We start from the raw sequence: 24,602 nt of genomic DNA, 5'->3' as shown, positions 1-24,602 counted from the left end.
GCGCGACCACAGACCGAAACGTCATCGTGGTGAGCGAAATAACCGGGGACGCGATTGAATTCTTCGTCAAAGATTTATCGTGGGAAGTGCTGGTCGATCGGGAAAGGCCGACGTGTCCTAAATCGAGCGCAGAGCCTGTCCGGAGTTTATCTAACCCCACCCTACAGGGCAGGGGTTACAGGGTGAGCCGGCCTGGTCGACAGTCAATCACTGATGAGCTGTTTAGCACTCTCACCACCTTTAACGGGACCCCGGCTCAACAGCCCGGCTCCTGGACGTCCCGAAACGTCTAGGATTCGCAAACTGTCACCTTTGTCCATCGTGTTGTTCTGAATGGCTTGTTTGACGACGGTAAATGTTGTCCCCCGGGTGTCTGTTTGATTTACCGCGGTCTTAATGTGCTCATGTCTATTTGTTTTCCCTGTTACAGCCCTGACGCTCCCAGATTTATGAATATTTAACCGGCGAGGGTTACGACCCCGGACGAGACTATTGGTCTTCAGCAAGAAGATCAGCAAACAGAGCAGAATTAGTTTCACTGCTGGTTGTTTATCTGACCGTGGCTACACGCCGTTACAGGTCAGTTTTGTATTTTTCTTTTCTGATCAGCTTTGTTGTTTTGGCTTATTTGGACAGAAATCTGAACCTTGTCTCTAACAGGACGATTATCTGCCTGCTACCGTCCACTCTTTATAGAGAAAAAATGTTCAGACAATTTTGGAGATTCATCAGTTCATACTAGACTTCTATTAGTTTTAAAGCTAGCACTAATAAGTCTTCAAATTAACCAAAAGTATGTGGACACCTGACTTTAGGATCTCACATGTCAAAAAACCACAGACGTTATATAAATCCTGACTGTAATGTCTTTCTACACTCACTGTCCATTTTATCAGCTCCACTTTGTAGTTCTACAATTACTGACTGTAGTCCATCTGTTTCTCTACATGCTTTGTTAGCCCCCTTTCACCCTGTTCTTCAATGGTCAGGACCACCACAGAGCAGGTATTATTTAGGTGGTGTGTTAGTGTGTGTTGCGCTGGTATGAGTGGAGTTTTTAAACACCGTGTCCACTCACTGTCCACTCTATTAGACACTCCTACCTAGTCGGTCCACCTTGTAGATGTAAAGTCAGAGACGATCGCTCATCTATTGCTGCTGTTTGAGTCGGTCATCTTCTAGACCTTCATCAGTGGTCACAGGACGCTGCCCACGGGGCGCTGCTGGCTGGATATTTTTGGTTGGTGGACTATTCTCAGTCCAGCAGTGACAGTGAGGTGTTTAAAAACTCTGATCCACTCATACCAGCACAACACACACTAACACACCACCACCATGTCAGTGTCACTGCAGTGCTGAGAATGATCCACCACCTAAATAATACCTGCTCTGTAGTGGTCCTGTGGTGGTCCTGATCATTGAAGAACAGCATGAAAGGGGGCTAACAAAGCATGTAGAGAAACAGATGGACTACAGTCAGTAATTGTAGAACTACAAAGTGCTTCTATATGGTAAGTAAAGCTGAGGTGGTTTTAATGTTATGGCTGATCAGTGTATACTGTCACACTATTGTGATTCAACGAAATACAATAAATAAAACAAGACACATTTTTTTTTTTTCCAAAACAAGATACTTTATAGTTGTCAAAGACAAACGTTAGAGCACAGGTCCCAAGAAAAGTTCATCTGTAACAATGGAAACCAAATCAAAACAATAGTGCTAAAAATAATATGCTTCTTTTTTTAAAAACGTCTGTAAACCTAGAACTGCTCTCGAGCCACAGTGGTCATAGATATATTACTGGCTATAAAGGGAAGTGCAGGCTGAGGACGACGTAGGTGTCGAACATCTGGGGGGAGAAGCCCTTTAATGACTCCAGATGCTCTCTGCTCGACCCAGAAATACACCTCAGTGAAGGAAAAGAAAGCATCGATATCGATATATCACACAGGCATAATATGTAGTGTAGTTCTCCTAAACAAGGCTCTGGGTAAATACGGTAAAATCCCTCGTCCGTACGTCACAGGTGCTAGACAGTTTCGTTTGGTAAAATATTCCAATGTTTAGAGATGATGCTGCACGTCGGGCACGAAGAGCATCGTCCTTCCGGCTTCCCGACCGCATACAGAAGAGATGAGCGGTCGCGTCCCGGACCTTCTAAAATGCTGGAAAGGTCTCGTCCTACAGTGCTCATCGGTTGTGCAAATATGTTACAGGAACAGACGTGCATGCCGACACATAAACCATGCAGATAACGACAAGTGGAGCCATACAGAAGTGAACCCGGGCCTTCAAATAAACAATAAACAAGGCTCGGCCCGGGTCTGACGGCAAGGTAGCAGGAATGATGAACGATGGACGGTAATAATGGAATGTCAGTGTCCTTGTTTCTGTCTTTAAAATAAAAAAAGGTCATATCTTGATGCTGGAAAGTCAAACGCTAAATGCTAAATGCAGAATGTCTCTCTAAAGGAAATAAAAACCAGGCTGCCGTCGTTCAGGCTGTTATTGCAGAGTCGGGAACCGAAGCTTCGTGTTTACTAGAACATTCAAGGACGCCGCTCAGTGCTTCAGCACAACAATCAATCGGTCGACGCGTCCACGTGTACAAAACGATCAGATCAGAAAAGAAATCGATTCCCTTCCCAATTTAGTCGTATTTAATTACAGTTTACAAGAAAGGTTCACGTGGAGATCCGTATCGCGCATGGAGAGTCACACATAGCGCTTTTCCACCAAAAGAACCATGGTTCTGGTTCTTGAACCGGTTCTGTTCTGTGTCTGTTGTAGAGAACCGACGCGAGTTTCCACCAGTTTTTGAGAACCGAGCCTGCGTCATCAACGGTGGATGATAGTAAAGAGTCGTAACATGATGGTGGAGCGTGTAGATTATCTGTGGGGATTTGTGCTGCTGTTACAGATGTTAACAGTCCAACAGCTCCACATGTATCTGTGTTGAACTGGATTTACTTCACATGTGCTGGTTCTGCAGCTCCAGGTTCTGAATCCACAAAAAGCTTCAACTAAATAAAGAGTAACGTGTCTGAATGTACTAACAGTACCACACAGGGTGGCTTTTACCACGTCATATCACACAGTTCATCTCTTTGAAAATATCAGCAAATATCAGCGGCAAATGTCACGGTTCGTGCTGAAAAACCCAGTATTCTGTGGTACCAGATTAGACGCTAGTTCGCTGTCTGGAACCTCTTTTTTCGGTGGAAACACGCGGTGGAAAAGGGGTAACACTGATCTCCATTATTCCCCGTCTCTGTGCAGCGCCATCGATCAGCCAGCAGAGGTCGTAATTGTAGCAGATATGAGGAATCCCCTCGAGTTTTCCCCACCCTCGGATTAGCCGATTATCAACCGTGTAAGCTTATAATTATGAGGGTTCTTCGCAAAGTTTCCACACTTTTTTACACTCTATCTTTTTATTTTTATATTTTCTTTATGCATTTTCTCCCTTATAGCACATCCAATTGCCCGATTGCGTCATGCTTCCTCTCCACCGATGCCGATCCCCGCTCTGATTGAGGAGAACGAAGCTAACCCACGCCCCCTCCGACACGTGGGCAGCAGCCGTATGCATCTTATCACCTACACTTTGACGAGTGCCGTGCAGCTCAGTGTTGTGTACGGAGAGACACACCCTGAGAGCACTCGTTTCTCATCTCTGTGCAGGCGCCATCAATCAGCCAGCTTAGTCCCGCCCATATCTGAACAACAGGCCGATCGTCGTTCATGTGGCCGCTCAGCCTTAGCCGACAGGCAGAGCTGAGACTCGATACGACGTATTCGAGATCCCAGCTCTGGTTCCAGCGTGTGTTTTAACCGCTGCACCACCTGAGCGACCCCACTCTATTTATTAAGAATTTGTGTACCACTGTTTTTACATCATCACATGAAAATCTTCGTCCCCTTAAAGCTTCTCTGAGCGTCCAAAAAGGTGGAAATCAGATGGCGCTAAATCCGGACTCTCCCGATTACTCCTCCTACTACATCCTCACCGCTTATAACCAAAATATACAAGTGAGGAAACGTTTTGAAGATCCCTCGTAGGTGATAGATATTATTTTGTAAACATAGTTTTATAAACTGGTTAGTATGATTGTTTACTTGCAGAGGGGAACATGTGCTGCGTACTGACAGAGATCCGAATTCCAAACTCAGGGCATCAATACGGAGTCGTATTTACCGTATTTACTAAAATAGGAACGATTCCCTCTGGATTTAAAACTGAATCTGTGGGAACTTGTTCCTAACAAGTTAATGTAAACATCTGACTTAAGCTCTGCTTAAAAATAAAGAATTTTAAGACTTTTAAGACTTTCTATGAACGAATGCACGTGATTAAACGTGAAATCTGTTATCGACTGTGTTACGAAGTGCCATAGGACTGTAACGATAGTACCAGTGTCGCGCTACGTGGTACAGCACTGAAACAACGGCAGCCCGGAGGAAAGAAGAGAGTCTACAGTGAGATATGAACACATCACCTCGCACTTCCAAAACAATACAAAAAAAAATAATAAAAGAAAATAAGGGAAAAAAAATGGAACGATTGTAATCTTTTATAATATATATCTATATATCTTTTCATATATAAATCTACTATGAACAGAAACATATAGTAAATACACAATTGTCGTCGGAATCATTATACAAAGTAGAAACGTCTCGGTTCCACCCTCCCGAATAAAAGCCAGACCCCCGAGCGGATACGTAAAAAGGCCGTAAGATCTTCGAGCGTGTAAAACAACGTTGTCAGCTGTACAGAGTGTAACAGGGAAACACGTACGTCATCGAAAACAAATCAAATACGTATAAAAGAAATTAATATATTTAAAAAAAAAAGAGTCTGAAAAACTGGCAAGTAATACAGACCGGACCGGACCGGACCGGACCGGAGTAGTCATGCGGTTTACCGTTAAGACTGTATGAGCGACCGCATCAGGCAGCCGCGTCGTCGTCTTTACTAAATAATCAACGTAACGTTCGCAGGAACATCGCAAAGGTAGTTGCCACGAGGCTGAACGTGAGTCTGGATCGATCTACTGAAGCAAGCATGCTCGCCGCATATATACACACACACACACGTATAACGTAAAGATCGTACGGATACGGATGCGAGCGCTCGGCTACAAACTCATGCAGGTCGGAGGATCGCGGGGAAACCTCGAAGCTGGTGGTCCGAGTACCTCCAGGATTGTGCGACGTGTGGAAACGGACGCGCTCACGTTCACGAAGTTCACCCGAAACGTCACGCTGGGTACATGTGAAGGCTCAGTGGTATAGCACATGGTTCCAGCCCTTATTCTGGTATTTAAAAAATCTGCTGAGAAGGGTCGCGCTTGTGATCGTTGAATCTGAACAGTGTGGCGTTCGTACGTATAAAAAGCTGCTGTGAAATATGAAAAGTATGAAGAGTATGAATCGTTCTCGGAAACCACGAGGTCGTACACGGAGATAAACAGGTTAACAGTCCTAACTCGTGCGCCCGAAGCTAGCGGCGCTCATGCGTTTAGTTTTCCTTTACCGGCTCAGGAATGGTTCCAGTAACAGTGCATGCTAGTAAACAGAGACGCGTGTACAAGTTACAAATTTGGTCGCTACACGGGCGGCGGAATTCGACCCAAAACCGTGCCGATAAACGCCTGCCCCGGCGCCTACAGCCGGCAACTACCTTAAGAATCGTCCGAAAGCGAGTGCAGACGAAAATGCAAAAGGGAAACGAACGAAACGGCGATTAAATGACGATAACGTTTGCGAGACGCGCACAAGTCCGCAGGACGTTCCTGGTAAACATGCAAAGAGCGTTCTGTCCTTCAGGCCGAAAACAAACAAAAAACTAAACAAAATAAACAAGAGGGGCGCATCGGGACCCTTCCGATGACCTTTCCCTCATGGAACGGGTTTAAGGCGACGTCAAACCCAAAGGCAAATGATCACAAAATCCACCGGCTCTATAAAGGCACGTGCTTTCAGAGTCTCTCCCGCGAGGGATTTCAGACGGGCGTCTTCCTCAAAAGTTCCTCCCGAAAAATATGAAGCTCTCCCCCGCCGCGTCCCCGCACAAACCGTCCGGAATGAAACAGCACCACGTTTCTCTCTTCCAGATAAAAAGAAGCAAAACAAACGAAACAACCGAGACGAGAAAAATAAGAATAAAAAATGATAAGACCAAAACACCGGCGAGACGAAGTCCACAGCTGAAACCATGCGGACGTTAGTGGCTATGAAACAAATGTAATCGTTTGTTTGTTTTTCGGAAAGCACCGGCTCTCACATCCGGGTCACGACCCCACCATCTCCGGACAGAGACGGACCGAAACGCCGGCGCGCTCGGATGGTTTTGGGAGACGTCTCAGGCCCGTCGCGCTAGAAGACGCCCCGGCGGCGGAGGTGCCGCGGAGCCGGGCGAAACGAAACGGTTGGAGAGAGCAGAGTGAGGTCACACGCCGGTGAGACGCTGTAAACCCGAGGAGGACGCGAAGACACGGGGGGTCGCCGGTCGTCTACAGCGGCGGCTCTTCCTCCATCGGCTCCTCTTCAGATCTGAGGAACAGAAACGGAACGTAAACGAACGATTTCAACAGACGACATGTTATGCTAAAAATAGTGGTCAGAAGCAGATGCTCACTGACAGGGGCGGGTCAAGAGTAGCTCAATGACCCTCCCAAAAGAGATAAGGGTAAACATGAGCATTATTCATTCTTTCTTTCATTTAGTGTCTGTTTTACCACAGATTTGTTCTGGTCAGGGTCGCAGTGGGTGCAATTTACTGGGCAAAAGGTAGAAAACACACTGGACAGGTCACCAGTCCATCACAGGGCAAACACACACAGAGTTACAGACACACACAGAGACACACACACACACAGAAACACAGACACACACACACACAGAGACACAGAGACACACAGAGACACAGTTACAGACACACACAGAGTTACAGTAACACACAGAGACACACACACAGACATACAGAGTTACAGAGACACACAGTTACAGAGACACACACACAAACACACATACAGTGTATCACAAAAGTGAGTACACCCCTCACATTTCTGCAGATATTTAAGTATATCTTTTCATGGGACAACACTGGCAAAATGTCACTTTGACACAATGAAAAGTAGTCTGTGTGCAGCTTATATAACAGTGTAAATTTATTCTTCCCTCAAAATAACTCAATATACAGCCATTAATGTCTAAACCACCGGCAACAAAAGTGAGTACACCCCTTAGTGAAAGTTCCTGAAGTGTCAATATTTTGTGTGGCCACCATTATTTCCCAGAACTGCCTTAACTCTCCTGGGCATGGAGTTTACCAGAGCTTCACAGGTTGCCACTGGAATGCTTTTCCACTCCTCCATGAGGACATCACGGAGCTGGCGGATATTCGAGACTTTGCGCTCCTCCACCTTCCGCTTGAGGATGCCCCAAAGATGTTCTATTGAGTTTAGGTCTGGAGACATGCTTGGCCAGTCCATCACCTTTACCCTCAGCCTCTTCAATAAAGCAGTGGTCGTCTTAGAGGTGTGTTTGGGGTCATTATCATGCTGGAACACTGCCCTGCGACCCAGTTTCCGGAGGGAGGGGATCATGCTCTGCTTCAGTATTTCACAGTACATATTGGAGTTCATGTGTCCCTCAATGAAATGTAACTCCCTAACACCTGCTGCACTCATGCAGCCCCAGACCATGGCATTCCCACCACCATGCTTGACTGTAGGCATGACACACTTATCTTTGTACTTCTCACCTGATTGCCACCACACATGCTTGAGACCATCTGAACCAAACAAATTAATCTTGGTCTCATCAGACCATAGGACATGGTTCCAGTAATCCATGTCCTTTGTTGACATGTCTTCAGCAAACTGTTTGCGGGCTTTCTTGTGTAAAGACTTCAGAAGAGGCTTCCTTCTGGGGTGACAGCCATGCAGACCAATTTGATGTAGTGTGCGGCGTATGGTCTGAGCACTGACAGGCTGACCCCCCACCTTTTCAATCTCTGCAGCAATGCTGACAGCACTCCTGCACCTATCTTTCAAAGACAGCAGTTGGATGTGACGCTGAGCACGTGCACTCAGCTTCTTTGGACGACCAACGCGAGGTCTGTTCTGAGTGGACCCTGCTCTTTTAAAACGCTGGATGATCTTGGCCACTGTGCTGCAGCTCAGTTTCAGGGTGTTGGCAATCTTCTTGTAGCCTTGGCCATCTTCATGTAGCGCAACAATTCGTCTTTTAAGATCCTCAGAGAGTTCTTTGCCATGAGGTGCCATGTTGGAACTTTCAGTGACCAGTATGAGAGAGTGTGAGAGCTGTACTACTAAATTGAACACACCTGCTCCCTATGCATACCTGAGACCTAGTAACACTAACAAATCACATGACATTTTGGAGGGAAAATGACAAGCAGTGCTCAATTTGGACATTTAGGGGTGTAGTCTCTTAGGGGTGTACTCACTTTTGTTGCCGGTGGTTTAGACATTAATGGCTGTATTTTGAGTTATTTTGAGGGAAGAATAAATTTACACTGTTATATAAGCTGCACACAGACTACTTTTCATTGTGTCAAATTTTCATTTTGTCAGTGTTGTCCCATGAAAAGATATACTTAAATATCTGCAGAAATGTGAGGGGTGTACTCACTTTTGTGATACACTGTATACAGTCACACACAGACACAGAGTCACACACACAGTCAGTCACACACACACACACAGTTACAGACACACACACACAGACACAGAGTTACAGACACAGAGTTACAGACACACAGACACAGAGTAACAAACATAGTTACAGACACACAGAGTTACAGACACAGATTTACAGACACACAGACACAGAGTTACAAACAAAGAGTTACAGACACACAGAGTTAGACATACAGAGTTACAGACACACAGAGTTAGACATACAGAGTTACAGACACACAGAGTAACAAACAGAGTTACAGACACACAGAGTTAGACACACAGAGTTACAGACACAGTTACAGACACAAGGGAGTTACAGACACACACAGACACAGAGTTAAAGAAATACAGAGTTAGACACACAGATACACCCAGTTACAGACACAGAGTTACAGACACACAGAGTTAAAGACACACAGAGTTACAGACACACAGACACAGAGTTAAAGAAATACAGAGTTAGACACACAGATACACCCAGTTACAGACACAGAGTTACAGACACACAGAGTTACAGACACACAGAGTTACAGACACACACAGACACAGAGTTAAAGAAATACAGAGTTAGACACACAGATACACCCAGTTACAGACACACAAAGTTACAGACACACAGAGTTACAGACACACACCCCGATACACAGTTACAGAGACACACACACAGACACATGCACACTGACACACACTTACACAGACACACACACAGTTACAGACACATAGAGACACACAGAGACACACACACAGAGACACACACACACACACACACACACACACACTCAGCTAGGGTAATTGTGTGCATCCAATGATCCTGACTGCATGTCTTATACACGTGTAAGTGAATCAGTTCAATGTAAAGATCATAAAGACACAGTGTACAATCTATTTACATGCATCTGGCTCGATTCGCTTTGCCTGGCAGGGGCTTCACGACAGTATAGTACAGTGACACAGAGGGTGGTGCTGTCGCAGCACAGCAATAAGGACCTGGGTTCCAATCCCCATGGTTCTTTTTGTATAGGGTTGGCATGTTCTCCCAGTGTCTGTGTGGGTTTCCTCTGAATGCTCTGGTTTCTTCCAACGAGTCCAAAGTCATGCAGTCAGGAAACTGGAGCCATTAAAAATTGCCCCGAGTGTGTGTGTGTGTGTGTGTGTGTGTGTGTGTGTGTGTGTGTGTATCTTCCCTGTGATGGACTGGCGACCTCTCCGGGGTGGTAAAACATTCAATGAATGAATGAATGAATATTATGGTTATAACAACCTAAACACTACAGTATATTTCATCAAGCATGTTTATGGACAGATGAGACCACGCCCACCTCTTCCCCATGTTGTTGGTGGCTACGGACAGGGAGGCCATGGCGGTCACGGTCTCAGCCTCCTCGGTCTCGCACTTCTGAGCCTCGATCAGAGAGTAAGCGGCTGTAGAAGCACTACGCTGCAGACAGCGCCAGTACTTACCTAGAACACACAGAGGAGTAGAGAAGCTTCTGATAAGACATGGAGCTCATAATCAGATTATTTAGATGTCACTGCAGTTTGAGTTTACTAAGCTAACACAGTTAGCTTCAGGCCGTTCAACCCGCTAGCGCGCCGGCTAACGTCTCTCCGTGTAATGAAAACGTCTAAACCGTCCCTGACGCCCCAATTTACAAATAAACGACACGGGTTATAATTACACCTTTATACAGATTGAACATCAACGAGAATTTATTTACATTTGAAAAGAACTCCGCGTTATACTCGTCCGCCACGTTTGTCGTTTTCTGTGAGAAGAGTCGTGCCGCACTGAATGCTGGGATTGCCCTCAGCGCTGAGGAGGCGTCGGACGCTCCCTCGTCATTCGGTCAGATCATCGCTCGGAATGAAGGCGCCTCAGTGGGGTTCGATCCCCGGGTGGGGCGGTCCGGGTCCTTTCTGTGCGGAGTGTGCATGTTCTCCCCGTGTCTGCGTGGGTTTCCTCCGGGCGCTCCGGTTTCCTCCCACAGTCCAAAGACATGCCGCTAGGCTAATTGGAGACACTGAATCGTCCCATAGTTACCTAGCCACTGGGATGCACAGACCAGTGCATTGTAGTGCCGGTCCCAAGCCCGGATAAAATAGGGAGGGTCGTGTCAGGAAGGGAAAAACTGTGCCAAATCCCGCCGGCGACCCCTAACGGGAAGGAGCCGGAGATGCCAAGGAGAATTAAGATCTAAGAATTTAGACATGCCCTCTTCTCGGGAGTGTAGGATGACGTAATATGTGTCTGTGTAGAGAGATCACCAGGTTTTCACACAGACTCTTTCATTTAACTGGTTTGTTGTGCCAGTAACGAAGTAAAAACACAAATAGTCAGAGATTGAGAAACAAAATATTTAAAGCATGTGTGTGTGATAAGTAAATTTTTACTCACTATGAGCTTCCACGACCTTCTCTATGGAGCGCACGGCGTTCAGGTTGGGCCTCTGCTGCAAAATGGAGTCCGGAAGTGGTTCCAGCTACAGATGAAAAAAAAAAGAGTTCAGAAAATGATGTTACACAAATTCAGTCTAATTATTTTGTTTTCAATTTCCGTTAGTCTTTAACAACAATACAAACAACGTTAAAAGGCTTTACATTGTTTTTGGCATTAGTTCAACCTTTTAGATCCATAACTTTTGACAGACTTTGCTTAAAAAATGCCAATCTATGAGTTTTAGCTTCAGAATGAACACATCTGAGCACGGACTTTATTTCACATTAAACCGAGGCAGAAATCAATTCTGCTCATCACCTTTTAATTACGTTTAAACAAGCTGTACACACGACTATAAAAACAGGGGCTTCCCAGTTTGGCCCCCTCTGTGATCGAGTTTGACATCTCTGATATAAATGATCGATGACTGCGGGTTGTGGCAGTCACGCAGTGGCATCACTCATGCCACACAAAGGCAGCATGCACGGATCTGGCTTAATGGCCGTACCATTCCTTTTGGCTGCGACCCGGCTGACCTCTCGCTCGGAGCCTGGCGTGGCGTGTACCCGCCCGGGCGGTCACCTGCAGTGAGGTGATCAGTCATTCTGATGTGTGAAAACAGGTGACCACCCAGTCTGTGTTCTTTAATCTGAGGCTCCCCGGTACCTCACGTCCATTCTTTAATCTCACTCTGGAATCCTTGATGTGACATGTTTTAGAATGCCGGACCATGAATTTGCTCAACAACCTTACACACAGCGGGCGTGTGCGTTTCCACATGGCGGCGGGTAAAAGCGTAGCATGTTTACAGTAACAGTAACCAGTGACTGGTAACAATTAGCCAATTAGACGTCAATTTATCAAATAATTACTATAGAACCGCGAGTTGAGGAGCAACATCTGTAAGCGCACGTGTACCAGTTAGTCACGAGTTCAGACTTAACTAACGTCATAGCCGATGCATCATCCATGAGCTATTTAGCCAGAACAGGTTTTTGATTACTCAGCGAAGCCCTTTATTAAAAGCTTAAACTCCGGACCTGAACTGTTCGTGACTATACACCGTTCGGCCAAAAAAACGTCAGTATCGTACAGGTATGAGCCACTGACGTTGACCAGACATTCCCATAGTCACAGTCTTTTTAGGCTACTCTACCGTGGAGCAAAATACATTACTTAGCAAAACTGTAGTTTAGATACTTTGGACACAGTGCTTTATTTAATATACAATACGTACGTCAGGCAGCGCTGTACAGCGTCTTTGCCATTTCTAATCATTTACGGTCGCTACACTTGGAGTTAAAAGACAGATTTTTATTTCCTATAATAATTTATTAGCATTTTTAAGACCTTGGCTGTTAAAGCTAGGGCTATCGTGATTGATCGACGATCTGCGCTAAAAATGCGTCAACGTCAATCATTCAAAGCGATGAATTGTTTTTAAAACTATGTTTATGAATGTACTATTAAATTCATATCTTCTTCTTCCTCTGCCTTTGTCCCGTTCGGTTGCAGGGTCGGCTCTCGGCGGATCATGATCCGCATTATTGATTTGGCACAATTTTTACGGCCGGATGCCCTTCCTGACACGACCCTCCCTATTTCATCCGGGCTTGGGACCGGCACTACAATGCACTGGTTTGTGCATCTAGCGGACTGTGGGAGGAAACCGGAGCACCCAGAGGAAACCCATGCAAACACTGCACCGAAAGGACCCAGACCGCCCCACCTGGGGATCGAGCCCAGGACCTTCTTGCTTTGGGGCGACAGTGCTACCCACTTAGCCACCCTGTGTTATTAAATTTATATAACAAATGATTTCCATCCACACTACTAGCTGCATACATGATGTCAATCGTGTTTGAATCCAGTCGTCAGTTGGCGACATTTCATGATTTCATGACTGAGTCAGAGACTGATTGTACAGAGCTTTCAAGAAAGACCCAAATCATCGAAAGTTTGGTGATACTTCACTTCAAACTGGCACAAAACAAAAAGGTGGTTTGTACACTGCACAAAGCTTTAATGATATACCAAAGCAGCACCACGTTTTTTACTAGTAGTAGGAAAATATTTTTAAACGCTGTTGTCCTTGTAGCTACTTATGCCCCTTATTCACACTACACGATTTCTGCCCTGGTTTTCGCTCGGCGACTGGTCGGCGCTAGATTTGCCGGCTCGGGAGCAACTCTGCGTTCGCTCGGCGATCAGACTCGGCTCTCAATCGCGGTGTGTGAACTGTTCAACAACTCGATCCGAGCGGCTCGAAGAGAGATATCTAGCTTGTCAAATACCTGGATCTGAGTTGCCCGACTGGCAATGAGTGCTGTGTCGAACAGCCAATAAGACCGCAAGATACGGTGTAAGGGGAAACGCAGGGGATGAGTGTAAAAAGGTGGGACGGGGCGTAATATAGTTTATATCAGAATACATCAGCACACACACACACACACACGTTTTACAGTATTTCTGACCTTATCGTTCTCTACAAAAAACCCACGCTGCATTGCAACAAATATTTATTAACCTCCAACTCACTATAGAACGATCCATGCTGTTCGCGTTGCCAAATCCACTCAGATTCATTTATTTTTCCTCCTTGATTTAACGCTGCACATCAGCGCACAAACACTGATCGCTCGCTACTTGTTGACGTGCATTTTTGGACGTGGTATCATTAAACCCCTCGTCACTTCTCACATTTGTTTTCGTGACAAAACGTAGTTCGGGAAACCAGAGAAGCTCGTCTGAGATTCCAGTTGGTGATAGATGGTGTAGTGTGTGACCCCCTATCACCGATCAATCGTGTAGTGTGAAATACACACCCATCTGAAAGACTCCCGATTACAAGAGATCCAGTTGTGTAGTGTGAATTTGGCATAAATTAACTCAATATTAAAGCCATGCAGTCTGCAAAGTGTATAAAATTTAGCAAACTCGATACACAAATACTGGTCGTGGTCACAGACCCATGGATTTGGTTAACATGGCAGGGCAGCTGAATACACACCAATCTTGCCAAGCATTGGATGACAGTCTATTGAATACATGGATACAGTACATGATATTTATGTGCATTTATGGCACCAAGCGGACGCTTTTATCCACAACAACTCACTCATGAGTGGTCAGCTAGAACCAGCAACCTTCTGACTACTAGGCCAGTAGCTTGACCACTGAGCTCGCACTATTCCCACCTGTGTCCTTATATATTTTGGGGAAATCCTTTCCTCTCAACTCATCAGATCTGATATGAGCAAATGTATGCAGGTCTTACTGTCTAACACGGGTACCTGTTGTTACTGACACTCTTATGGCTAAATAAAAAGCCAAACCCTCCAAAATCTGATCCAAATCGGGCATCAGGTCCATTTTAATGCCAACGTTTAATGTAAACGATTCGTTTACATTTACATTGATCTAAATCCGTGTGCTTGAGAATGTTCAACGTTGCTTAAACCCGGGCTTGCCGATGCAGCTGCGCTCTCATGAGTGTTCAACACACACACACACACACACACTCTGCTTCCATCGGCCTCATCACGAATCAGTGGCCCACATTCCAGCTCTGTTACTCTCAGGCTTTGGTAAGAATCATGATTAAATACTTTTTTTCTGTGATTCTGACTGTTTTTTTTTTTTTCTTGGCTGCTTCTGTATTTTTAGGGGTCGCCAATTCGGGTCCATATACCTGTTCCGTGACAGTTTTTAAGTCGGATGGACTTCCAGACGCAACATTCCTCGTTTTTATCTGTAATTGCTGGTTACTTGTAAGGATTTTCCTCCCAATATAGACCGCTTCTTTTTACCCGCACATGGCGGTTTCATATAGAAAAGGTCGAGCTGATTTTTAGGTGGAATGCATGGCATTACCAGATATTTAGCGGACGCTTTAATCCAAAGCGACTTACAGTACTGTCACAGTATATTGTCTAAGCAATTGAGGGTTAAGGGCCTTGCTCAAGGGCCCAACATTGGCAACCTGGTAGTGATGGGGATTGAACCACTGACCTTTTGATTACTAGTCCAGTACCTTAACTGCTAGGCTACAACTGCTGCATGATGATGATGATGATGATGGTGTAAGCTCTTTCTAGCATTTAGTCTAAAATCTCTCGTAGGTGTTCAGCTGGGTTAAGATCTGATAGAGACTCCCTGCGCCTTGTAAATAGAGCACTGCAATCCTGGAAGAGACCACTCCATCTGCCCAATACATCATGTGATGAGTCAGAATATCTCTGCGTTGATTAGTGGACCGCCTACCCGAGCAACTGCCTAAGTAGAGCGGATTCTAACTGACCAGTTATACAGCAACTATATCGTCATCTGTCCCCGTCCACCACTGCAGTTTTAGCGTACTAAGGGGTGTCCAAAGTTTTCTTATTGGGGGCCAGATGGAGTAAAAAATCCACAATCACGGGGCCACAGAGTCTTTATTAATAAAACAAATAAAAATATAACCGAGCTCCCTGATTACTAACAATTCCACTTCCTGTTTATCTGAGCGATTAATGATGTATCGTCCACAGTGTCGTGATTTCACTCACCGGTTTATAATCCTAACGGGAAGATTATTATATGTCTTTAATTTAAACATACCCACTTCCCTCTGAACTTCTCTGGAGCCGCCGCGTTTATCCAAAAACTGGGGAACGTTAATGTAGGTGTGACGTTAATGTTTCGAGTCGGGGGAAAGAAGACGGGGAGAGTTTTAGATCTGTTTTAGGCGAGAGCGCCACCCAGAGGTCAAACAGTTCAAGCTGTGTTTTTAAAACTTGATTAATAGCGGCACGACTTTAATATCTTGCGAGGCGTTTCAAAAATGGTAACGGGTCGCAAATGGCCCGCGGGACGTAGTTTGGACACAACCTACTAGGGTGCCAACTAACATCTCCCTTCTCGTACCGAAATTGGTTAAATTGTCCCTGACAAGATGTTGAACAACTCTGTGTAAAAACGGCTTCAGGTTCCAAGTAACTTGTTGCTGTGGTCATCAAAATGACCGGGACTTTCCCCAGACCTGCAGTGGCCTCTGACTGATTTTCCATGACCACATGCCACAAAAACACACAGCCACATTCGACCAATCCTGCGTGTTAGAATTCGACGTGTGATGCGCTGGGCTCGGCTAACGAGCGTACTCGTAGCTGATCTACAGGCTTTAAAGTTCTCGTGTGCTGCATATCAGAGCGCCGAAACGTTTCAGACTCGCCGCCGTCGCACACGAGCGGAACGCGTTTGAAGTTCGACGGGGGGAAAAAAATCTCACTCGCGTGGTTTTATGACCGTAACGTTCGGACTTCAAATGATTCCTAATTTCCTTTGATTACTTCATCTGTGTCGCTGGCGTTCTTTGTTAAGTGACCCTATCGGTATGAAGTGTAGGAATAAGAGCTTACAGATGTGCTCGCGGGACACGTCTGTACTGTAGACGCAGAAGGACCGGGGTAGTTCTCCGAATGGACTTAAGAGTCTGTCCAGCAACCCCCTCAGTGCAGAGAGCAAATTTTTGGGACAGTGGTTCTTAACTTTCCTGCTTTCCTTCATTTACTTGCTTATTTACGTATTTATTTTATTTATTATGATTTAATTGATGTTTCCACTTTGGTTCCATTCATGACAGGACGGGTAGTTACAGGTTACCCAAGATTTATCAGTTCACCCCTCAAAGCTTTTTCAAAGCTCCTCCAATGAGACGAACTGTTTGATATGACGCAATCATGAACAAAGCTGCAGATATTTTAGTCTCATGTAAAATAATGAGGTTGTTTTTGACACTCAAACACTGAAAATAACACAAATGTAATATAATATAAAAGCTGCACTTTAGTTTTACTTCTTTATCGTTTCCTGACGCTTCTTAATGGTGGAGATGCTTGATGCTGGAATACTGTATTCTGTTCAATACCGGCGCATTCACATGAGAAGTGACAAAACCGCTTTTGCACGCACAAAACTCAGCGTGACTTATTGTAGTAAAACAGCGAGTGAGGAATGTGATTAGTGGAGGAACTTATGAGCAGTAATAATGAAGAGAAGTTTAGTGCTCCTGTCTCCTTCTTTTACTACATTAAACCACGTTAAGCTTTATTTTCAACCAGAAGCGTTTTAGACTCTGGGAGAAGCTGATTCTGATTCTCACCGTTTCTCAGAAGCTCGAGCTGTAACACAAGTTTAAAAGTGAAACAGGGAGGAAAATCGTGGTCAAGCCGAGCGCTGGTCCCGAGCCTGATATAATAAGAGCGTTTACGTAAGGAAAAGCATCCGTTGTGCAAACTGCACCAAATCAGGAATGCAGACCAGAATGATCCGCTGTGGTGACCCCTAAATACGAGAGCGGCCAAAGGGGAATGAAATTAGCACACACTGACAAGGTAAAACATTAAATATTACTTATGTGTGTAGTTTTCAGTTAGATATTTGTAAAAGATGAGTGAAAAATCACTGACTAGTGTTATATTTGCATTTTACCAAGTGTTCTGAAACCCTCCCTCCCTTCCCACCGGCAGGCCGGGCACCTATATGGAAAATAATTGGCTTGTATGAGGGTGGGAATGCTGTATGGGATGTAAGGGAATCCACATAAGTGCTGCAATTACGACATCTGCTGGCCGATCGATGGCGCCCGACTCTCCATGCGCGATACGGCTCTCCATATGAATCATTTATATTTACATTTTCTGCATTCAGCAGACGCTTTGATCCAAAGTGACTTGCAGCACTGTGACAGTATACAGTCTAAGCAATTGGGGGTTGCTCAAGGGCCCAACAGTGGCAACCAGACAGTGGTGGGACTTGAACCAGCGACCTTTGGATTACTAGTCCAGTACCTTAACAATCGTACAGGTGAAAAGAAGCGGTCGGCCTATGCACACACGTCAGATCGAGAGGAAAACAGCAATAAGGGTTCGAATCCCACTTTAGTAAGATCAAAGCTGAGCTAAAAACGAGGAGAAAATCGGAGGTCCGGCGTGACGCTCTGAGGCCGCTCGTTCTTACCTCGTTCTCCAGTAAAGCAGAAACACATGCTTCAGACGCATCGCAGATGGCAGTGAGGTCGTGACCCCCCTCCAGGGCGAGCACGAGGCGGCCGCCGGCCAGGCCCATCAGCTGCTTGGTCAGGTAGCCAAAACCTGCCCAAACAAAAAAAAAAAAAAAAAAACAATAAGAAGTGTGAGAGGCGGTTATAGCTCGTCCAAAGCCTCGGCCACTTGGCTCCCCATGAAAGGATCCAGGGTCGAGGGAAAGAGGGGTAACAAAAGGGAAAAGGGTGTTAGATCATATTTTCTTTGTGGTAAAAAAGGCTCAGAGGATTTAACTGGTCCAAACACATCGTATACTGCAGGTTTACATTTAATAAACGAGGCTCAGGGTTTCGGCTGCAGGCTGCTTTGATACGCAAACGTTTGATCAGCCATAACATTAAAACCGCCTCCTTGTTTCTACACTCACTGTCCATTTTATCAGCCCCACTTACCATATAGAAGCACTTTGAAGTTCTACAATTACTGACTGTAGTCCATCTGTTTCTCTGCATGCTTTGTTAGCCCCCTTTCACCCTGTTCTTCAATGGTCAGGACCCCCACAGAGCAGGTATTATTTAGGTGTTGGATCATTCTCAGCACTGCAGTGACACTGACATGGTGCTGGTGTGTTAGTGTGTGTTGTGCTGGTATGAGTGGATTTTTAAACACCTCACTGTCACTGCTGGAATGAGAATCGTCCACCAACCGAAAACATCCAGCCAACAGCGCCCCGTGGGCAGCGTCCTGTGACCACTGATGAAGGTCTAGAAGATGACCGACTCAAACAGCAGCAATAGATGAGCGATCGTCTCTGACTTTACATCTACAAGGTGGACCGACTAGGTAGGAGCGTCTAACAGAGTGGACAGTGAGTGGACACGATATTTAAAAACTCCAGCAGCGGTGCTGTGTCTGATCCACTCATACCAGCACAACACACACTAACACACCACCACCATGTCAGTGTCACTGCAGTGCTGAGAATGATCCACCACCTAAATAATACCTGCTCTGTGGTGGTCCTGACCATTGAAGAACAGCATGAAAGGGGGGTAACAAAGCATGTAGATAAACAGATGGACTACAGTCAGTAATTGTAGAACTACAAAGTGCTTCTATATGGTAAGTGGAGCTGATAAAATGGACAGTGAGTAGTTTTAATGGTATGGCTGATCATATTCACCCCTAGCCCTCTTGAAGTGAACCCTACAGCCCTGTTTTCATATGGACCAAGGATCAGGACTGGAAACCAAAAATTAAAAACTAGCTTATTTACTTTATTGACGTGTTTAGACAAAAATAAAACGAAATAAATTCAAGGTTCTGCGTACGCCAACCTCAGTAGATTCATATCTAGTAGGACTTACAGCCTGGTCACCTCATTATAAAGCGAAAGTGTGTGTAGGTCACCGAGCGAGCATCTTCGTGCACGTTCCCATGTTGTGATCTATATCAGGAGTACGCTTTGTTGCTCTGTGTGTGTGTGTGTGTGTGTGTGTGTGTGTGAGATAAGCGTAAGTGTGTTTGTGTACTGGATCACAGAGGTCCCAGATAAGCTTGCGTGTGGAGGGAAATCGGCTCGGTCACGGGCTGCTGGGCTGATACCAGGGCGCTCTGTACTACAATCAGATTGGAAGTGGACGTATCAGTCAGTGGTGGTTGTTCTCGAAAGTGGTCTGGCTTAGTGATAGAACTGAATGAAGAATGTGGCTATGGGACAAACTAGTGAAGGCATTAGACCACGTAGGTACACTGAAGGGTCAGAAAAACTGGAACACCAGGCAGATTTTTGGTAGGACAGCAGAAATACGACGGGGTGCGGACCCGTCCTCTAACCGTAATTCGGCGTCAGAAAAGAGGCACACACAGTCTTCACCTGTTTGAGACGTTTGTAGACGTACCAGGGGCCCCGTTGAACGCCAGCTAAACAAACCCAATTCCGTTATGGAGCCACCAGAAGCCGCTACAGTCCGCGATTGTACCAGTTTAATCCTTGGTGCCCAGGTGGCACAGTGTGATATTCCGCTAGAACACCAGCGCCGAGATTCTGAACTTCTCGGTTCGAGACTCGGCATTGCCACCGGTCGGCTGGGCGCCATCTAGCGGCAGACACGGTTCTTCCAGGGCGGGATGACCGGACTATGTGGGTGGGGGTCTTCAAACGCTGTGTAAGGACCCTGATTAGCAGATAGAGAGGCGCCTGTGCAGAATGCATGGGTGGTAAAGGGCTGCACGCGTATATACCCACCTCGACTGCTAAATTGGGAGAAAATGCATAAATAAAATAGTAAATAAGGGAATCCTAATAAGTGCTGCAATTATGACCTCTGCTGGCTGATCGATGGTGCCTGCACAACATGACTCTCAGTGCGCCGTACGGCTCTCCATATGAATCAGAATCGTACAGGTGAAAAGAAGCGGTCAGCTTTTTTCTGGCCCTGGTTGTTCAGAAGAGGAAGCGAAATGTGATCTAATTGTAGCCTAGTGGTTTAGGTACTGGACTAGTAATCGAAAGGTCACTGGTTCAAGTCCAACCACTGCCAGGTTGCCTCTGTTGGGCCCTTGAGCAAGGCCCTTAAGCCTCAATTGCTTAGACTGTATAATGTAAGTCGCTTTGGATAAAAAGCGTCTGCTAAATGCCAAAAATGTGATCGGATACGACCAGATGGGGAGGAAAAACAGGCAACAATACACAGCAATAAGGGTTCGAATCCCACTATGAGAAGAACGGAGCTGAGCTAGAAATTAGGAGACGTCAGTCGTACTGTAAAAGAGAAAATCATGACAGTAGCGGCTGCTGGTTGTTTTCTGGCACTTCATTGTCCTCATGAGTGTGTTAGGGTGTTAAAAATATGACAACGGGCTCTGAAATGGGGTTAAATTTGTGTCTTATATGTTTTTGGAGGGTTAAACTAGGTGTGTGTGAGTGAAAAGCTGTTTTCGGTGGGCCGACTCGAACGCCCGGGGGAATAAAGTCTCTTTGTTTTCGTATAATCATGAAATTACGTTTCCTTCACACAGCTTGTTGAATAACAGCTTTTAGGCATGAAAAATAAACCTCGGCCTTCTGCCGGGCGGCGCAGCCGAGTGCGATCGGGTTCTCTCCGGCCACACAGACAGGCGGCCAAAAAAACGACGGAAAATAACACGCAGGACGAGAGAGGGACTCATGATCGAGTATAAATGTAGCGGAAAAAGGAAGGACGTGCTCCGTACAGAGGATTTAGGATTTCGGATTTTGATACTCACACTTGGCGGTGAGTTTGTATCCTCCCAGAGGCGATGGGTGGCCCTCCACGGCATCGAACCCCGACGAGACCAGCACCACGTCGGGAGCGAACTCGTTTGCGATCGGCATCACGACCGTTCTGCGAAGAAGACGACAACACACACACATTTAATGCACAATCCGATCCATACATTAGGAATTAGGAATGTTACTGCTAGAAGTCGGTGCTGTTATGTACTGTACAGTCAAACACACACTAGTGACCTCCACCAAGTTAATATAAACAAGACAACAGACATCTAAGATTAACCGATTAACCGCCGTGCCACCTGGGCGCTAGTCAGGCCTATTTCTGTGCATATGAAGGACCTACATTGTTTTTAAGGCTGTAAGAGAAAGTGTATAGTCTGATGTAACCCATAACGTATCGGAAAAAGCAGCTGAATGCCATGATGATATTTTACCATGCTCAAATGATAACACTTGTACATGTTTTTAAAATCCAAAGTTTTAGTAAGTGTAGGTAGGAATGCGGGTCTGAAATTCCAATACCAACACTCCACTCCTGTGGCGAATGTTGTTTACAATCATCGTACCAAATTTTAAGCTTCTAACCAATTCTAATCTGGAGTTACGAAATCTGGAGTAAAAAGAGTCCATGCTGGTCTTTAAGGCTTCCCAAAACATTATGGAATGTTCATATTGCAGAAAATAATATGTAGGATGAATTATGTATATGCTATAGCGTCATTTTTAATACATTTGTGCCTTTTTTTTAACTATCCTGAAATGTAACTCTCACCCACTCTCGGTGTGCATGCACCAGGTTGGTTTGATGATGACGATTCCTTTAGGGGGCGCCAGAGCGGATCACTGATCCACATATTTGATGTGGCGCTAACTAAGTGCTGGATGAATATAAATAGTTGGAATGACAGAATGTATTCTGTAAAATTAATCATCTAAATGCTATTAATGTGCGGCACGTTGGTGTAAAACGGTAGTAAAACAAAGCAGCTTAAATAATATTTGACATTTATACAGATACACAAGTACAGTACTATTAAAGTCATTTTCCGAGAAGCCAAGTGGGCCAAAAAGAGTCGAGACTCGAACCCACAGTCTTTTGATTGATAGACCAAGCTCTACTCAAGGGTTCGGTTCCCCCTTTTTTTAGTTTGCATGTTCTACATTTAGCAGACGCTTTTATCCAAAGCGGGTTACAGCACTGTGACAGTATATTATCTAAGCAATTAAGGATTGAGGTCCTTGCTCAAGGGTCCAACAGTGACAACCTGGCAACCTTTTGATTACTAGTCCAGCACCTTAACCACTAGGCTACAACTGCCTACAATGTTCTACCCAACGCTGCTGTGTGTGTGTGTGTGTGTGTGCCCTGTGATGGACTGGTGACCCGTCCGGGGTGTTTCATGCCTTTCGCTCAATGATTTGAACCCGAAGTGACCCTGGCAAGGATTAAGGGGTAGTAAAACAAGCAATGCTGTTAATGTCCATGCAAATAAATCCAAAAATAATAACTGAACCACATATGAATCAACTGGAGATCAGAAACTATATCAGCGACTGTCTTTTACGTGATGCTATAAGTGAATTTGCATTTTTTACAATAGTCAATCATTTTAATTCCGGCTAACAGGATGAAGAAGGCTTAAGGGCCTTGCTCAAAAGCCCAACAGTGGCTGCAAGGTAGCGCTGAGACTTGAACCCACAGTATTTCGATTGGCAGCCCAAAGCTCTACTCATGAGGCTACCACTGATCCCAGTTAAAAATAGAGCTGATGGAAACCATTTCTTTGAATATGTAAATGCTAGCAAGTGAATTCCAGACGGGATACAATTCCAGTACAAGACCTAATAAAATGACCAGGTCTGGACTAGGTTTAAAGTCTAGTTTCATCCCTGAAGACTTTCTGGGCTGTAAAATATTGTTATTTGGACCGTACGCCGGTCCGTGTGCAGAGCTACAGTGTAAAGATCGAACTTTTACTCCAACTACCACGCTCAGATTTACAGTGTGATTTACAGCGGGACTGTGGGTTTAATGGGACGTTTTGTGGCGGGTTTGCGATTCTCAGCCCACCGCACGGCTCGCCGAATCTTCCAGCGTTCGGCGCTGACCCCGTGACGGCATGGTCGGCCTGATCACGCGACATTAAAAACGCTCCCTCTCTGAGATACGTAAGCTTCCTGCTCCGGAGCAGAGAGCGATCATATGAGCGAGCTTACGGTGGAGCGAGCATCCTTCAGCACACCCAGCTGGGCGGCTATATTAAGCTCGGTTACGACGCTGCAGCTGGAAAGGAACCGGATCTGGCTGGGCTTGGCGGGGCGGCTGTCGGAGGGCTCTCTGTGGATCTGGCTGCAGTGTAGGTGTAGGCTGATTATAGGCCGGCTTTGTGTTGTTTTACTTATGATGTGGGCTGGTCCTGCACAGCTGAGGCTCGTCCACCAGAAACCGCAGCTGAAGTCGGTCTGCAAATAGCCTCCCGGTCCCGAGAGGATTCAGGGAATGTGGACGCTCGACACTTTCGACGGTTTAATCATGTCAGACGGATCGAATCTTCATTCTGCAGTCATGATTTCAGTCGTTTTCATGTGGGCAACCCATACATACATCAAGAGGCTGAGCTACAGTAGCTGCCCTCCTGTGGTGGTCACTCTCAGAATCACTTTTCCATGACCTCTGGATGCTTGGGCCTAAGGTTGGAGGTCTAACTCTATAGCTCTATAGTTTAGAAGAATGGTTTTATGGCCATAACATTAAAACCACCTCCTTGTTTCTACACTCACTGTCCATTTTATCAGCTCCACTTACCATATAGAAGCACTTTGTAGCTCTACAATTACTGACTGTAGTCTATCCTCTTTTCATGCTGTTCTTCAATGGTCAGGACCCCCACAGGACCACCACAGAGCAGGTATTATTTAGGTGGTGGATCATTCTCAGCACTGCAGTGACACTGACATGGTGGTGGTGTGTTAGTGTGTGTTGTGCTGGTGTGAGTGGATCAGACACAGCAGCGCTGCTGGAGTTTTCAAACACCTCACTGTCAATGCTGGACTGAGAATAGTCCACCAACCAAAAATATCCAGCCAACAGCGCCCCGTGGGCAGCGTCCGGTGACCACTGATGAAGGTCTAGAAGATGAGCGACTCAAACAGCAGCAATAGATGA

General features: G+C 45.6%; 1 protein-coding gene across 3 annotated transcripts in view; it reads right to left on the bottom strand.

Moving 5' to 3' along the window:
- Positions 1-4,565: 4,565 nt before the first annotated feature.
- The window catches only part of hdac4 (histone deacetylase 4), a 180,701-nt gene continuing 160,664 nt past the window's right edge, over positions 4,566-24,602 (bottom strand). For all 3 annotated transcript variants that reach the window (XM_063006540.1, XM_063006541.1, XM_063006542.1), the window contains 5 exons: positions 21,427-21,545; positions 18,152-18,285; positions 11,111-11,195; positions 10,035-10,176; positions 4,566-6,559 (listed from right to left, as the gene is read on the bottom strand). In XM_063006540.1, the coding sequence (XP_062862610.1) occupies positions 6,520-6,559; positions 10,035-10,176; positions 11,111-11,195; positions 18,152-18,285; positions 21,427-21,545 (520 nt within the window). In that variant the 3' untranslated portion in view covers positions 4,566-6,519. The remainder of the gene's footprint in view (positions 6,560-10,034; positions 10,177-11,110; positions 11,196-18,151; positions 18,286-21,426; positions 21,546-24,602) is intronic.

This window comes from Trichomycterus rosablanca, chromosome 12, assembly GCF_030014385.1.
Source record: "Trichomycterus rosablanca isolate fTriRos1 chromosome 12, fTriRos1.hap1, whole genome shotgun sequence".
Classification (NCBI taxonomy): domain Eukaryota; kingdom Metazoa; phylum Chordata; class Actinopteri; order Siluriformes; family Trichomycteridae; genus Trichomycterus; species Trichomycterus rosablanca.
Note: the sequence above shows the minus strand (reverse complement) of the source record. Positions and strands in the feature narration are given on the sequence as shown.